General features: G+C 43.4%; 1 protein-coding gene across 1 annotated transcript in view; it reads left to right on the top strand.

Moving 5' to 3' along the window:
* LOC143358417 (ras-related and estrogen-regulated growth inhibitor) overlaps positions 1-17370 on the top strand; it is a 73111-nt gene continuing 55741 nt past the window's right edge. The window contains exons 1-2 of the mRNA XM_076795556.1: positions 1-691; positions 11591-11647. Coding sequence (XP_076651671.1) covers positions 631-691; positions 11591-11647 — 118 coding nt within the window. The 5' untranslated portion in view covers positions 1-630. The remainder of the gene's footprint in view (positions 692-11590; positions 11648-17370) is intronic.

Raw genomic sequence — 17370 nt, 5'->3', positions numbered from 1 at the left:
CTGGAGGATTGCGAGTGAATCGAGGTAACCGAGCGACGTTTCGAAAGAATCGACGCGTCTAAAAAGAGGTGGCTCTGACTCAACAGAGTTTATCGCGCCATTGAGGAGCGTGCGTGGAATGAACATCGCGGTTTCGTGCAGGCCGTGCAAGCTGTCCCTACGGTTCGAGGTGATTAGTGGAAGCGGAACAAGTAACCAACGTTACCGGTGCTACTGGTTGCTGCGTCGCAGCCCGAACAAATAGAAGCTTGACGGTGGAGCAAATAACACAGTCATCGATCGTAATCGATCTTTTTTATCCTCGTTACAAAACCGTTCGCTCGGCACGCACAGGACGAAACAAGTACGAGAGTTTCGTCGATAGTTCGTTATCTGTAAATGTTCACCGCTTTGTAGCGAACTGTGTGCCTCTCTACCGAGGATTTCGTATTGTGGCGCGCTTGTGTGTTGTTCGTTACCCATAAACCGTCGCGTTCCCGGCTCCCGTGCGCGCGTGCGCGATTGAGATGCACATTAACGTCGTTAAAATGAAATGAACGGCGCGTAGAGTGAAAAGCGACGAGAACAGTGTCGATCGGAGAGAATATCATGTGCAAGCGAGGCTCGGACGACACCTAACATCCACGTCTGATGACAAACGTCAACAGAATCAGGGTGGTCGTCCTCGGCGGCCCCAGAGTCGGAAAGTCAGGTAATTTCAACATTTATTCGTATTTTACCGCCTAATAGGGCAAGGGACCCAATCATTGTGCCTATATTAATTATACTTATTTTTAACCCTTTCCACTCGAAGCCATTTTAATTCCAAAACGAAACATTTTTTCCGACCTAGAATATCTCCCTTCTATATTTCTATATATATTTTTCCATGCTATACATACGAAAATGGTGCAATTTACTCGTACTGAAATGTTTAGTAATTTATTAAATACAAACAAATTTAATAATGTAAAAATATTTTGAATAATGATACAGGAATTTTAGTGGCGCCTTACAGTCGTCATTCGAGTGCTAAGGGTTAAAGCATAATGGATGTTAAAATATTTAGAATTGTATTATAGTGTGTTTTCTTTTTTTTTTTCAAGTAAGAATTTTTTAATTGTGGGTTTTGGGTCGTTTTAATTGCGAATTTAATCGTGCGGTGGTTCATTCCCATACAAATGCGTTTCACTGTCACAGATAATGGAAAAGTATGTCCCACGGTGCTGGTACAAACGTATATCGGCGGGGTATTAATTATTATGGACGGTACTAATATTGTGTCATGTAAAGCGTGTAATTTCTGCACGTCCATCTAATACCCCAACGACGGATTGAATGAAAGTGCCGTTAAGATGAATACGTATAGTCTTTGGTATAATACAGTGCATTAGTTAGCTCCGACAGTCGTACGACGCATACAAAGCGAGTAAATGAAGGCAATAAGATAGTTCACCGACCTCGAATTAATCCTATTAATAAGCCGCGGAACTGATATCATGAATAAACGTGTAATTTCTTCGTTGTACAGGCGAGTCGTCGGTCTTCCTTTTTCTTTTTTTTTTGTTTGCATTTAAATCGCGATTAACTCTTTGTGTATTTTTGCAATTAATGGCATGGTATTAAAGCTATTAATGGTTTTTGCAAGGAAACTTCTGAAATGATATAGAGTTCCGTTCCTTGAAACTTTCATTGAGAAATTATCTTTTCTTGAACGCGACGGGAACAGTTTATAAATCAGTAGTAAATATCAATATGTAGCTTTATTATATCGAATTAGAATATTGGGAAGTATGATAACGTTTTGATAAAAACTTGTCGAAAGTTGCGAATTAAACAACTCTTTGAGTGTGTTACCTCGTTCCACTTTTATTACGACGATATCAGTGAAACGCCTAATATCGGTAACCTGATCGTTGGATTATCTTGGGTCTTAGTGTGGCCGATACTGCTACAAGTGCTCCTAGGTTTCTGTAAGTTGATATTAATGTTCGTTAGAGCGTTGATTGCTCGATGTTTTTTTTTTACATCGTATTTAAATAATTTAACATCACGGGTAATTTTATTATTATTGAGAACGAATGCTTACGCGAATTCCTGATGCAACGATAAACAGATATTAGTTGACCATTTGTCTGCACGAAATTCGATATTATGCGAACGAATTCAGTTTGCTTGTCTGATCGCCACGAGATAATTCTACTTGTATAATATTTATCCACAGTGACAGCTTTTGTTTCCGACAGTAATTTTATATAAACTGAACTTGAGTTACAGCGAGACTTACGAAACACAGACGACATAATTGGATTATCACAGTCCACTGCAAGTGGAAATAGTCAGCAATAATCAGCCTCTCTGGTTACTGTATCTAAAATCAACCATGGTAGACAAGTTTTCACAATTTTTCCTTGAACAAAATTACAGTAATAAATGTTCACACGAAGATTCGTATAAATCTGTAATTAAGGTCTTCGGTAGTGTGTCTTCACAGAGCTAGTAGATTCAAGAAATTACAAATGAAACAAAAATAAGCCGAAAGTTCCATTAAACCACTCAACCCTTATTCCGCATACTGATGAACACTATAAAATCAGTAGTAGGTACCACGTAACAAAAACGTGGTGTACATAACCAGTTTCGATCGAACTGTCGGGGGTGGCGTACAGCATACAGCACGTTATCGCGGTAGAACATTAGAACTTTGTTTATGCACTCAAGCTTTTGTTTATCGTCGGACATATGCACGTATAGCCGAGCGACCTCTATTATCCGAACGTCATAATCATACAAACGCCTCGGTTATCTTTACGTCCCGGGTATTTGACCACGTCGGTTATCCGAACGTCTTTGTTATACGGATAGACAGTTTTAGCCAGAACGAAATTCTATAGCGCCGAATTACGGGGGTCGCCGTGCACCTGTGAGCGCATCAACGAAAATTTGTTGATCCGGTCATAATAGTTTGACGATTCCACCGTGCGTTCTCACACTCCTCGTGCGCGCGGAGTACGAGGAGCGTTTGATCAGAAAGCGGATATTCCCGGCGCGCGGGGGAATCCGTAAAAGTCGTGAGAGAGCCAGTGTCCTGCTGGGTATAATAAGGACCTCCGTGGACGTTATCGGATATCACACAAGAGTGGTCAGCAGGTCGTTGAGCTACGAAAAATCCTAGCACGGCAGCGGCAGGTTGCGAGATCTGGACATCCGATACATCCGTTCTGTTACCGAGCGCGCTCGCTGGCTGCTCTCGGGCCTGCATGCCGGGCTCACGCACCGGCCCGATGCTTTCCTACCTTATCGGCTTCCGGGGAATCTGTGTTTCCACGCTTCCAGCACCGGGAACAACAAATCGCCGGCTGGAATCGAATTAGCGGAATCCTTCCGCTCGGTCCGATGACGACGGTATTTTTCGCCGGCAGAGAGGAGGACCGTCCCGCCGCGCCGTCTTCTTTCTAATTGGAATCGCTCGGCACGCTTTGTTGTCCGTTGGATCCTTGGATCCTACCCTCGATCGAATCCCGAGACGAGGAATCTTTTCGACTCGCGTACGGCAAATTAAACGATTCGCGCGCCGGCTGATCGCCGACTTCTGAGACTTCAGGCCGCGAGCCTCCGCGATCTCTACGCGATTTGTACGCTGAAGGATTACTCGCGGTTTCAAGGGAATTATGGGAGACGCGGAGGACTTGTGGAAGTCTCGGAGAAAAGTGTTCGTCGATTTATCTGTTGGTGGTTAGTTGGAACAATCCAGAAGTCAATCGGAACTTTTACATTTTAATTTGCTTCTCTCGATCACGGGCAACTTTTCTGTGATTTTGGAACCGAACAGTGGAGAAATGAAAATAATTTAGAAATTGTTCACCGTGCCTCGTTATAACAGCTCTTCCTCTTAATTGGTTATTAGCAAATTCGAACACCGTTGCAATATCTCTAGCAACATCACTTCGATCATGGAGTTAGATTATAATATATAGTTGGATAATTAATATCCGAGGGATTTTTAATGAATTTTCCTGCAGCGACCGCAACTGCGTCGTAAAGTATCAAGTCGTCTCGAGTAATGTAATTGGAAAATTTCTGTTGGGGTTCTTCATTAACTGCGTATTACTTAATCAACATATTTAAGTTATTACTTAGGTGGGGTTCCACGCATTCCGTACTTACCTGAAATTCTTGCAATCCCCGTGTTAATTGTAATGGAACGAGCAAAACGACATCTCCGGTTAGCGTCTTTTAATGAATAAAATCGTAATATCTTACAGAATGATAGTGTAGTATTACGTAGGTATAATGTGCGTCGTTTGTCAGTAGTTTGATCAAATAGATCTGCATTTAGCCAAGATCAGTAATGATAAGCTGCGATGTAGCGTAGTCATTATGAGACTCATTAATGGACTGCCCGTAAACTGTTAAGGGTAATGTAACTGCTAGTCTGTGTTCACAAAAAATGTTGAATTGCTATACACACATTCTTAAAAAGAATCCTCACCTGAACAGTAAACATTTACGAAAATGGAGGTGCACAAAATCTACATATTGATCACTATGAATATCCAAGAACAGTAGTAAAATACAGTGTTTATGATTACAATCCTCTCAGGTATAAAGAGCAGTATGTGGGTAGCTTCAATCAGAATTAATCAATTCGAGTGAACCCATGCCGAATTGCTGACACGAATCGTTTAATAAAACGGTCCGAAACGAGAAGGAATTTCGCATAAAATTTTAGAATCCGCTTTTTTGTTTGTTTCGTAGAGACTATAAAATTCGGCTATAAACGCGCGAGCAGAAATTTCGCGGCGGCAATACCTAAAGATAATGCGGGTCTCGAGAAGAGAATGCACTAATAGAAAAGCTCCTGGAAGCGACGAGAATGCCGATGATTATGGTTCGGGTCATTTATCTGCGTTAGCGCCTATTGAAGTGGCAATTGGAAGCCGGTGGCGCATTTCCATGTCGCGCGGAGTATTCATAAATTCATTTCGGCTAAACGGCTCGCTTTATTACCAGCACGGTAAAAAAGTATCGGGCAGACGGGGAAAAAAAAATACAATGCACCCGCCATTCGTTCTGCGTCCACGTGATCGTTATTTCATGCTGCTCTCGAACTCTTCGTTCTCGTTTAATCTCACTTTTATGGCCGACTCAGATTCTTCGTTCTCTTGGCGTAAGCCTTACACTGTAAGGGCGATAGATATACCATTAACACGTTTGTTTATAGGATTTCAACGGAACGTGAAATGGAATAAATTGATCAAATTCTCACGTATCGACGTACTTTTTCTCGAAAGGTGCAAATTTTATCACAGTGTTTTTACAGTTTTCAACACTTTACAACTACAATTTGAAATTAAAGGTTGAACTGATTGTTAATGCAGCTTATCGTCCCCGACAAGGTGAAACACTGAACTATGTTTTTATCGATGTAATTAGCTTCAAGGGCACTTCAGATACCCTTATCTAACGTCACACTCAAGAATCACTTGTAAAACACAACAAACATACTCGAGAAACAGTACAACGTGAACAGCTACTTAAAATATTCCTTAATTACGCATGCGAGACGTACAAAAGTCAGGATAAAAGGTTCTCAAGCTCGATTTTAGCATTTCAATTCGCGAAGGACAATTGAAACGCAATCTGCTCGTATATATTCCGCCAGTTGTTTCAATATGTATTTTACAAGCGAGGCGAGTCAGCGCGAATTTTTGCTCTCGAAGAGAAACAAATTCGGTGCCGTGTACGCACACACGCACACGCAGACGCACACGTACACGCGCTTGGTGATTTGAAGAGACGATTGCGCTCACGCGCATAAATGAGCATATAAGTAAAGAGTGAATCAGCGATTCGCGACGATTTATTATCGTAGCTGAATTCACGGCCCGGAGCCTTGTTCGTGCATCGTGATTCATGTGACCGCGTCGAAGCCCGAAGTTACAAATATGAATAATCAAACAGGATGATGGAGCGACCGAATAAAACGAGCGGCCATATTGTATGCGTCGGTCTTCGCAAAAACTCTATCATTTCGCAATATTTCCTCCGTGTCGAGTCGCTGGAAAAGAGTCGTTTTGGTCGTGCCGGGATAAGCTTGTACCTTGTTGGTTATCTGATAATAATTATGCGGAACGATTACTGTGGAATAGACTGCAAAACGATGCGGTATATTCGTCGACGATAATGGACAAGTAAAGCAACGACCGTAAATTAAATAAATTTATTCTACGGAATTCTTTTGGGAGATTTAACCAGAAAGACAGCTTCTCGTAGAATGAGAAGCCCAAAAATTTTAGTGTAAACACATTATTGGGAACGTTTTGCTCCGGGCAGTGATGAAAACGCGCCGATAATGAACTCCCGATCGATTGCACAAGCGGGATCGTGTATCATCGGCACACGAACGAAAGAGGAACACGAGCAAGGAGGCAGAAAAGCGATTAAGTCGCTCGTCGGAGAATCGTGCCCGTTGCTCGGAAGATGCGCGGGTGCACGGGAACGAAATACAGCTGCGGTTGCAAGTTGCAACGGGTTGGGGCTGCACCCAAGAGCAGCACAGTGCCATTCGCTGACGCGCGATGCTTGTCTGCAAGGCGTACAGTGGTCTATAGATAGATTCACGGCGGATAAAGCTCTCGGTGCACGTAAGAAAATAGTAATTACGGGCACGATCACCGTGGATAAGAGGAGCAAGGGTAAAAAAGACCGATTCACGGCACGGTAAACGCGCCGAGCTGCATAGCAGGCTCGGTGCTCTTGTCCTGGTCGCATCCTGGCAAGGTTTCTTGGTCAGGTGGATCAGGTCGGGTCGTTTCTTATCTCCTCTTCTTTGTTTCTTTTTAAAGAAGTCTATTTACATATCACTACTGCAGGCAATGAATTTATTTTTCATGGACTGGATTTGTATACAATTTTGTGCGCCAGGAGTTAAATAAAAATCTACTTTTCCTTTTATGACAATGGTGTTAACAAATTTAAAATAACGCAACAATATTCTCCAATTCCCGGTAAAACTGCCACAACTCCGGATAAAATTTTGATTCCTGTACAAAAAAATTCCTGCACATTCTTCAAAGGTTGATAAAGAAACCCACAAAGTTTAAAATTTGTGTCTCCACTAGCATCGTTTAAAAAAATGTCGAAACATAGCATATTTTCCATTGATGCAGAAGTACCTACCTTATTATCACTTGTACAATTTTCCGCCTCTCTACGCGCAGAATTAAAATTACATAAAATGGCCAGCTGTCAGTGTTGAATATATTGGACACCTCTATAATATATTCTGATTGCGCGAACATAGTTCAGCATCGTAAATACAGAGAACACGTATGCGTATTGTGACACCAATCCACATCTCTGGATCTATCAGTCCGTATCTACTCCACTTCCGGTCTCGGTACATCGACACGTCCACAGGCGCGTCCATAAATTTCAATCCGTGTCGAGAAAATCAACCTCCCATTGTAAGAAACATTACCGCGAGGAAAAAACCGACGATCTAGGCAGACAGTCTGGATCTCGATCCACTGGGAACAGACATGGCATTACCGTGGTGGTGCGCTCACGCGCGCGCGCGCGCGCGCGGGCGACAACCGCGACGCGATTAAGCCCCCCCATAACTCTGATTATCTGGCGTTTTATGAATTTGTTTAATGATATGCATTATCGTGTATCGTCGGGTAATACAACCGTTGTATTTACGAGCGCGCGTACGCCGGAGATCAGGCCCCGATAAGCCCGTTGACGCGTTCAATTCAGGACTTATGAACTAGACGAAGGCATTCACGAGTTTCTTCTCCCAACGACACCGGGGGCCCCGATGCCAACAATACCCCCTTCTGGTAAACTCTGGGGCCCTCTCTCGGGCCCCGGAGAGATCCGGACGACCATAAATTTCACGCCGCGCCACGGTGAACTTCTACCTATCTTGATACGGTGTGTCTCGAATTTCCCTCGGCTCTGAACTTTCGTACGCGAAGCGCGGCTAGAGAGTTTACACGTATTCGAGTTCGACACCGCGTACAAATTGCGAACGCTTCAAATGTCAGCCTCCTGCCCGCTCCCGAAGCGATCCCGTCCCACTTCGGGCAAGTTTTATTCGACACCGGAGCTTTCTATCTTTCGGAAACAAAAGACGCGGCACATATCTGCGTCCTCGATTGCGATCGCGAGCCACTTAGCGAGCGAAGAGATCATTGAACATTGCAGCGTGGGTGAGCTTGATCCTTTCGATCCTGGAGATACAGTTTTTATAACCGGCGACTTGCTCGGTTTCTACCAACTTATTGCAGCAACTGGACAAACTAGTATGGATCTTGTTGGGCGGCTAGAAGAATCTTCCAGGTACAGTGGAACATCGGTTATCCGTGCAGAGGCATCGGGGGATGTCTGAATTCTTCATTGTCCTTCTTTCTACTATTGTTTATCAGTTTCCGCGGAGATATAGTTTGGTCTTGAACAATTCGTACAGATTTATTGCGCAACTTAGTAAGGATTTAATTCAGCATCGAGAATGGCCAACCGTCTGAATGTAAACTCGTCTGAATGTAAAATAAATGTGTTCAAATTATCGTTAGTCTGACGACAGCCTGCCGGCGAGTTCTAGAGCAACCACCTAAGCGATTTAGGGTTAAGAGGAGAGGCTCTCTTGCTCGCGTGGACACAGCCATAAGCTGGAGAGCGCTTCCCGTCTGACTTCTTTCATGGAGTCTCATCAATTTCCGGCAACCAGTTCACTTCGCCGGCGAAGTGAGCGAACCAGTTGCCTCACTTCGCGAATCAAGTTCTGCGCCGTGTACAACCCTCTTCGGGTCCTCCGGAGCGGTCTGAGAGAGGAGTTTCAGGCCCGCGGAGTCGCCCGAGACGACAGATTTATAAACAGTGTGCGCGCGTTTGTGCCCGTATCCACGTCTGTGTGTACGAAGATGCTGGACGAGTACGGGCCGCGGCTCTATGTACTCAATAAGTCTTGAAGGGTCGAACCAGAGAGGATACTATACGTCCGCGACATGTTAAGTCCCTCGCGTACGAACCGCGGAGTAACGAAGAAATTTATGAAGCGACCGTCCTCTAAACGCAAGTGCACCGCACCGCGGACATTCCTCCCGACGACATTTCCTGTATATCGTGGCCATTAATTATTGTTATTACTTATTTCATACGATATACGCTCTTTCTTCCCTGGGCAGAGGCGGCGGAGACCCGATACTCGGATCGTTTTCATTACACTTTTCCGAGGCGGATCGTTTGTTAGCGGGCTCGTTAACAGCGCTGGTTTAATTGTTCGGGGAAATTGTTGCGGGCTTAGGGACGTGGGGGAACGACACAGGAAAGTAATATAGCAAAACTAGACATTACGGTTTTTCTTTTTCGTAGTTGTGTGAAATTGTTTGTGTTAGGATATGCTTTTTAAGAGAGAATGCTGTATTAAGACTTTTTTAGATATCCATTTTATTCTTTGAAAAAAAATCTTTCTTTAGGATGTGCTTTTTCGGAAAAGATGGGATGTAAGGATGCATGAAAAGTAGCTAAGATTCTCTTGAAAAGATGTTTTCAGGACGTGCGCACACCAATTTCGTGCTCGACTCCGTCAATTTCTAAACTCCAAAAGAGCAAACATAAGGAGCACAGGCCACAGTAGCAATCGTGCAGCGAACATTTCAGAGAACCGTTCTCGAAATTTTCTAACAGCAGGGCGAAAAGAATCCGCTCTGGTCTATATCGTGGAATTATCGAGTCTCGCCCCCTGGGGGCAGTAAGGGAATCGTCGGATAGGGAATTTTTCGAGGCGCTAGGTCGTTATAGCGTGTAATTATGGATCGATAGGATGTCGGAGGATCTTGCTGCACACACGAAATTGCAGGGTTGAAACGGAATGGAGTAAGCAAGAGGCGCTTCGCGGATCGCCTAGCGTGTTTCTCGCGTCGCTCGGTCGGCGAGCTGTCGACAGGAGGTGTGTTGTGTGTCGGCAACAGAATACTTTTATCGTGGCTAATGATGTACGGTGCGTTATTCCACGATTGCTTGCGGTTCGACGTTGTTCGTGTTAGGTTGCACGCCCACTTTGGCTGCGAATCGACCAAAATTCAATTAAGTCACTGGTCCCGGAGTGCGGATATCGATCCCGTACTTTCAATTATCCCCTCCAGCGATCGGGCGAAATTTATTGTGCCACGGAGATCCGAATTTCGAGCCGCAAAGTCGAGTCAATTACGGTGGAATCGAAGCACACGGAATTAATTTATTTATAACCGAGTTGTCGCCACATTGTGAAGCATTGTAGGCTGATCTGTTCAGTGAATGAACACTTATCATTTAGAATTCTGTTAATTCACTGAACAGATCACCTTACCATAGTATTCATCGAAAGGTGCGGTGTAGAAACCATGAAACAGAAAGTTACAATAAAACGGTAGTAGCGAAACAAGAAGTTAAAGCGAAGTAGTAATTACGAAATAAAAAATTACACCGAAGTGGCGTAATTGCGAGATAAATAGTCGCAAGGCAGCGATAATTGCGAAATAAGGAGTTACAATGAAGTGGTAATTGCGAAATGAAAAGTTACAATGAACCATACAGCAATTACGAATTAAAACGAGTACTGCCGAGTGGGAAAGTAGCTTGTTCGCGAAGTCGAAATTCGTTGCAATAAAAGTCGCGTCGATGTCGTATGGTAGGCGTCGATAAATTTGATAAAAAAAGGAGCGGAACAGCGGAATGCGTATGTAACACGTATGGGAACGGGTTATTTTCCACCAGCTGAGAGACACCTGTCAAACTTATCAACGTCAATTAGCTGGCTGGAATAGGAAAAGCGTGTAAATTACCCGCGATACGTCAGGTTACACGAATACTCGAGCTGCTACCGTACATGAATTCACGCGAACTCGCTAATCTATTTATGGGAGCGAGAGATGTCTTCTGAATTAATCATTCAAGTTCCTCTCCTTTAACGACTGTCATCTTAAGCATTCGAACGTGGACGTCTTTTTCGTAGATCGATTCCGCGAATTAAATTTGCGATTAATTAAATGGGTGGTCAGCGGGTACAATTTTTCTGCATCGGCGGGACGCATTTTCGTGTTAGCAGGATTAACGGATACTTAACAAGTTTACGCAACCAACTGATAGATGGATTCGAGGGCTCTCGTCGCGCATTATCTGAAAATCAGAAACCGGATTTCTCTACCTGTGGAATTGAAAAGCTTGCGCGGGGGGCTCGGGGGAGGTTACGTGTGAACAGAGAAATTATATCGATGATTAATTGCTTTTCACTCGCGTGAACCTGTTCCTGCTAAAATTAAGAAACAAACGAGCGCCACTTTCGTTCTTTCGATCTGATACCGGCGAAGATATTACTGCCAGATACATTCTGCCCCAACGAAATTATCAGAAGCGTTTATAATCAGTCGGTATTTAAGACTCCAAGAGCAAATAAGAACAGCGAATTTTCACTTTGCAATTTTCAGTGACGATAAAACCTTTCAGTTTCAGATTTACCGGTTTCACTGAATGTATAATATTTCGAATAGAAAACGAGAAAGAGAGAGAGAGAGAGAGAGAGAGAGAGAGACGGATTTTTAATTTTTTCCCATTTTTCTTTCAGCCGTGGTCGTGCGGTATTTGACCAGGCGGTATATCGGCGAGTACAGCTCAACCAGCGGTAAGTTAATCATAAATTTCAACAATTATTTATCTAGATAATGCACAATTTATCCTGGCGGGTAGCCGCCGATCCAACAATCTGAAACAAGAGAAAATCTGATGAAATTTTCAGGATATGTATAATCGATACAGACCTGCAAAATGTGTTTTTAAAATTTTCGATATAGGCCCGCACAAGAACAACTTCTAGCTCCGTGAATCTGACCAATTGCAATTTTTCCAAAAATTTTGTCCCACGCCATGCAGTAAACAAATTGTTCTAACTTCTCCAAAAAAAATCCAAGTTCAGTGTTAAAAAAAGGTGTCCTTTCAAAAGTGTCAGAATATTACTGCGATTCGCTGTAGCCGAACGCGAAAACCGATATATCCAATAAAATCGAGGTATGGCTGGTACGGCAGAAATTTCGAGCAATCATCTCGCTCTCCCACGTGACGCAGCCCCGACGTCGGCGTCCATAAAGCGGCGGCGGACAATCGTCTTATCTGTTGCCCGCATTATTTCAATCTCCGCGACGCGAATCTCGCGTTCGCGAGCGCAGAGAATTCAATTTTCTCGTCGGAGCGTGCACCGGCCGGTGTCATTCACTTCTCTAGACAGTACAATGGTCCATTTCATAGATCGCTTTTGTTAATCGCGCTACCAGCCCTCGCCGGGCTATTATCGTTCGCCGTGGAACGCGTCACGGGGGTTACGTGACGGTTTTCATTAGGACACCGGCGGCGGCGGCGGGCCGGTTTCATTGTTCCTGTTGGCCGCAATTTATTTCGCGGACCGTGAGAATCGAGGCGACGGCGGGAAAACGCCGTTCCCGGGATATCATCGAGATCATCATCATCGCGATACACGCACGCGACGCGTCGCGGCGCCGATGACCGATGCGCGACCGTTCGCGCGTATAATAGGCCGCGATTTACAATCGGCGTGCAGGCCTCGTCTCGGTTTTCACTACGGTAAATAATAGAGATCGCTCGATTTCGCCTTCTCTGCTACGGTGACGAATGCGATGCGCTGGGGCGAGCCGGCTTGCCGTCAGTGTACCAGATAAAAAAAAATACCATTTTCGAAGTATCATCTGAACCGTAAAATCGAATATAAAACTCGGGATATATTTTTTGAAAAGTTTATTCCGTTTTAAAGGGCGTTCGAATGTCAATGCGAGAAACTGTGTGTGTAAAATAATAGGAAATCTTTAATTTCCTTGATGCTTGTACCGTTTTATATTTTTCTTCTGAACGCATAAAACCCCGGAGTCTATTGTTGAGTTATACGATACTCTACTTGCTCGGAAAGTTTCATAATTTTCTGAGCTTCCGGGTTCCCTGAACTTCCCTTGTTATGGCGTAGGTTCGAGCACACGTTTGCAACGAGGGGGCGCGCGCTGGTTTTACGTTCTGTCGCCGTTAATACCGGCTTAATTTACTCCGAGATCGGTATCACATCGGTAACGACCGAGCTTGAACGCGTCCGGTCGGGTTCGAGGAATCACGGGATTACGTGGGCCCGTTTTCCTAGGCCAAGCTCTCGAAACAACAGGTCCGGTTCGCAAAAGTAATCGTTGCGGTTCCGCGGGTACAAATTGAACGATCGCGAGAATGGGCTCGAGAAACCGTGGAACAACTTCTTCCCCGCGGAGTATCGAATTCTCGGAATGCGGACTGCTCGCTGCGATTATCTTAGACTCCTTACTGCGAGTCTCGGTTCCTCCCTTAAGATATGCAAGCTGAGAATCCTGGACGGCGAACAGATTCTTTTTTTTTTTAAATCCACAGTCTACTAATATCTTGTAGAAATGCGATCTAATCGAAATTTTTGCAAAGTTCTACACTTCGAGTGTCTCTTAATTCGAGGAATTATTCTGGATTTAATTACTTTGTCGTCTGACGATGTTTTCGTGGAACAGTTATTTCTGTTTCGGCGTAAAATAGAAACAAACGAAAGGGGAACGTTAATGAGGAAATTATCTATCACTTGGAACAATTTTTTCCCAATTACGTGCGGAAAATTACGTCTATTAAGTGGCTCGACTAAAAGCAATGTCGCCGATCGGTGTTTTGTCGAGACGGTACACGCTCTATATCGTTAAAACGTGATCGTGCATTAACGTGAGAAAAACGTGGCGCTTCCTTCGGCTTAGGCTAGAGTACAAAGTAACGCCGGTAATAAAGCAATCAGCCGATCTAGAGTAACGCAAAAAGCTGCACCGACGAGCCTACATACGTCTGACGATGGAGGATCGAGGGAATATTATGGGCCGTGATATCGGGCTGAAACTAACAACGATCGAAAAGATAATTCCCCCTCGATTTTAGATCGATATTACTTTTTGCTTTATCCCCCATTACTAGAAGCTTTCAGGCAACAGCTTATTAAAGATTTATTGGCAATAATTGTCTCTGTTGCAATCATTTTTTTACTTTAGGTATACTGTTTTCGTATAATTACTACGTTCTTATCGCTTCTTGGAAATTGCGTCCGAAGCGGAACAATAATTGCAAAAATTCGTATATGATTCCTTCGGAAATAAAAAATTAAATTTAAGTCGTACAGAAAATAGTACAGTACGATCATATGTTTAATTTTTAATCAGGATTAATGATCAATTTTCTGTTACGATAAAAATTGCACGAAATCTGAATAAATCTAATTTTGTCATTAATAATGATCAGGCTGAATGGATCCGTCTATGTTAGTTTCTAAGACAGAAAATTTATTTAGTAGAAAGCGCACCGTGTTTCCGGGGCCGAGTTTTTCCGCAGTTTATCACTTATCTGTCTTCTCTATTTTTCCGTCGGCGTTCGTGCTTATTTACTTGTCCCCTTTAACTATTTTACATCTGACCCCCTTGTTCGCTATTTCTTCCTGTCACACTCTGTTTCTCCTGTATCAATATGCAACGGGTCGAATTGGCCACAGGGTAGAAAACCATTGTCTGCAACTCGAAGGTGTACTGCCTACCAAGATCTAACCGATTTGCATAACACTGTAGATAGATAGTTGCTGGATCGTTGTTGTGGTGGAAGCAGCCGGGGACTTTTTAATCGGTCGCTCGGTGAATTATAGACTTCAACGAGTTCTTAAAGCAACACCTCTATTTAGAGCCCGTATGTCCATCGAGTCTCGTGATGAATAGACACGGAATAAAAATTCCCACGATTTAATGGGAGAGAAGTACCGATAATCTATTGCAGATCTTGATAAAACGAACAAAAATTCTATCATACCGCGGGAAACCTACCATCATTTTTACCTCTGATGGACTATAAATTTTGACAAAGTTATGGCATGATTTATTCCGTTGAATTTAAGTCGTGTTCCTTGTTTCGAACGATTTACAAAATGCGAGACAATGGAATGCCATATAATTTCTCGTAGCAGGACTATTTACGGCCAAGCCAGGACTATTTATGGTTGCCATTAGAATCTTTCATTTCTGTTTACTCTCTCGCGGGGAAAGGAAAAGCGTTACGATGCTTCCATAACAGAATGTTTTTCAAACTTTATTTGTTTTTTGTTACTTCTCTCATTTATTCTAATTTGGTTACCAGCAGAATATACTGCATATTGCAGGACGATAAAGCATTTCTGCGAATATAGAATAATCTCATTACATTATTTTTTAAAAATTCGAATTCTGGTTGTAATAAAATGGACATTGCAAGCGGGTAAAATATTACAGCGAATACCGAATCATTTATTATGTTTCTTGCGTTGAATGATTGCTAACGAGGGAAAGGATCGCACAGAATTTTTGTTTCCGCGGATTCTCCCGTGAAGAGCAGAACGTACCGGGAACACCTGCTATCTGTTCGGTTATCGTTTAGCAAATTTACAGAGAGCGCGATAAGATCCGGTCAATTTGCAGCTGGGTAAGACAATAGATGCACAATTATCTCATTGTTTGGAGAGTCTATCTGCAACCGAGTTTCACGTGGTTGCAACAGATGGTAGGAGAAGAGAAATCTGGCAGCCGGTTAACTCGAATGGCCGGAGCGCTACATCTCAATCTTCGACGCGTTCTGTTCCACGGCGCGATGATTTTTCTTTTTCTTGTTTTTTTCTTGCGGGCGCCCACGAAAGCGCGTTCGCGATAAAACTGGACGCGTATAATTGCTGGGCCGCTGCGCGAGGGAAAATCCTGGGCAAAACGAACGTGATTTCGCGTGTAAGCGATGCGGATTTCCACTGACAGGCGATCGAAAGATGCATTTTTATCGGCGCGCTTCGCGGCGAACGTTCCTCGCCGCGAGTTTCATGTTCAAGCGCTTCGGGGTGTGTTCTACTTCGCGAAGTTAAAAGGAGGAGGTACTTTCGATAAATTCATTAGAGGAGCGAGCCTTGTGTTTCATTCAGTTTTATTTTGTTGTTTTCCATACAATCATAGTTTCAATTCAGCCGCGCACGTTCCTGAGAACGTCTCTTATTTGTCACAAAGAAAATGTAAGACATGTATTTAGTATTAGCATTTCTTAAGTGGACTTAAAATTTTGCATATGTTTTTTTCTGTATTTCTTGGACTGAGGGTAATTTTCTAAAAATGTCAAAATTACTTTATCACTACTACTGAATTCAAGGAAAAGCAGTAGAATAGTGTATATTGTTTTAATATTATTGTTTTGCTATTTTCCAACATGCATAAGTTTATCGAAGCGTATCGAGATTTTTCCAGGCTTACGGGAACCAAACAGGATTAATGGGGAATGAGGACAGTTTTAGAAGGTCATCGTTACATAACCAAATTAATTACCAGGTACTGACGTACACAATTTCCAGGAGGGATTGCATAATGGGCGCATCGAGAACAGAGTGCGCTAGAACATTTGACTGCAGCTGACACTACAGCTCCTACGATATTGATAAACATCGCGATATAATAATTCAAGAAGTTTTATTCGGGGTTTCATCAGAAGAGTGAGAACAAATCTAACAAAATCGAAGTGGCAACGATGAAAAATTAAAACACAGTGAAGCAGTGGGCGTTCAAACGTTCGTCCAGTTCCCGCTTTCAGCTCCCGCATGCGTGCTGGGGGGGTTCAACATCGTTCTGCAATAATGTAGAGTGCGTGCAGCGAGAGAATAGCACAGGATAGCAAGAGAATAGCATAGGAAGGACGAGAAATACGGGGAAAATGGTCGTGGTACCGATAGTCAGGCTCTAATTCAAGGGTTCACGGAAAAAATCTTAATCATGGCGCCTCGCTGCGATACGATGAGATCTCGAGGGCATTCTAGCCGTTACAGAAATATACCGAGCGAGAGAAAGAAAGAAAGAGGGAAAGAGAGAGTGAGAGAGAAAGAATAGCGTGCAGTGCCGGTCTACGAAGAGGGCGGAGATTTAAACACTCGATATGAAATAGAGCCTATGGGGAGGGCCCACAGAATGCAGATCTCTCCCATAACTCATGCAGGCTACCTTGCCATAATAATTGCCGTGCACGCTCGCGGATGCATAAGCTATGACGCCGCGGCTCGCGGATATCCGCGAGCGGAAAAATCGCGACGCACGGGCAGGTGTGTCCCAGGCCGGTAGCTTTTTCATCGGGGGATCAAAGCAAAGATACTTTAATTAACGCTGTCTTCGTATCTGCACAGACATAGCTAAAATTTAGGGAAACAGTGTTTACTGCAAGTACACGGCAGATTCTCATAGAAAATTTTTCTAGTAAAAAGATTCATTTCCATCTAAAAAGTAGCTTCCGAAATAATAATTCGCAAGAAATGAG

The sequence above is a fragment of the Halictus rubicundus genome, chromosome 10 (genome assembly GCF_050948215.1).
Source record: "Halictus rubicundus isolate RS-2024b chromosome 10, iyHalRubi1_principal, whole genome shotgun sequence".
NCBI classification, from domain to species: Eukaryota; Metazoa; Arthropoda; class Insecta; order Hymenoptera; family Halictidae; genus Halictus; species Halictus rubicundus.
The sequence above is the reverse complement of the archived record's forward strand: the minus strand, read 5'-3'. Positions and strand labels throughout refer to the sequence as shown.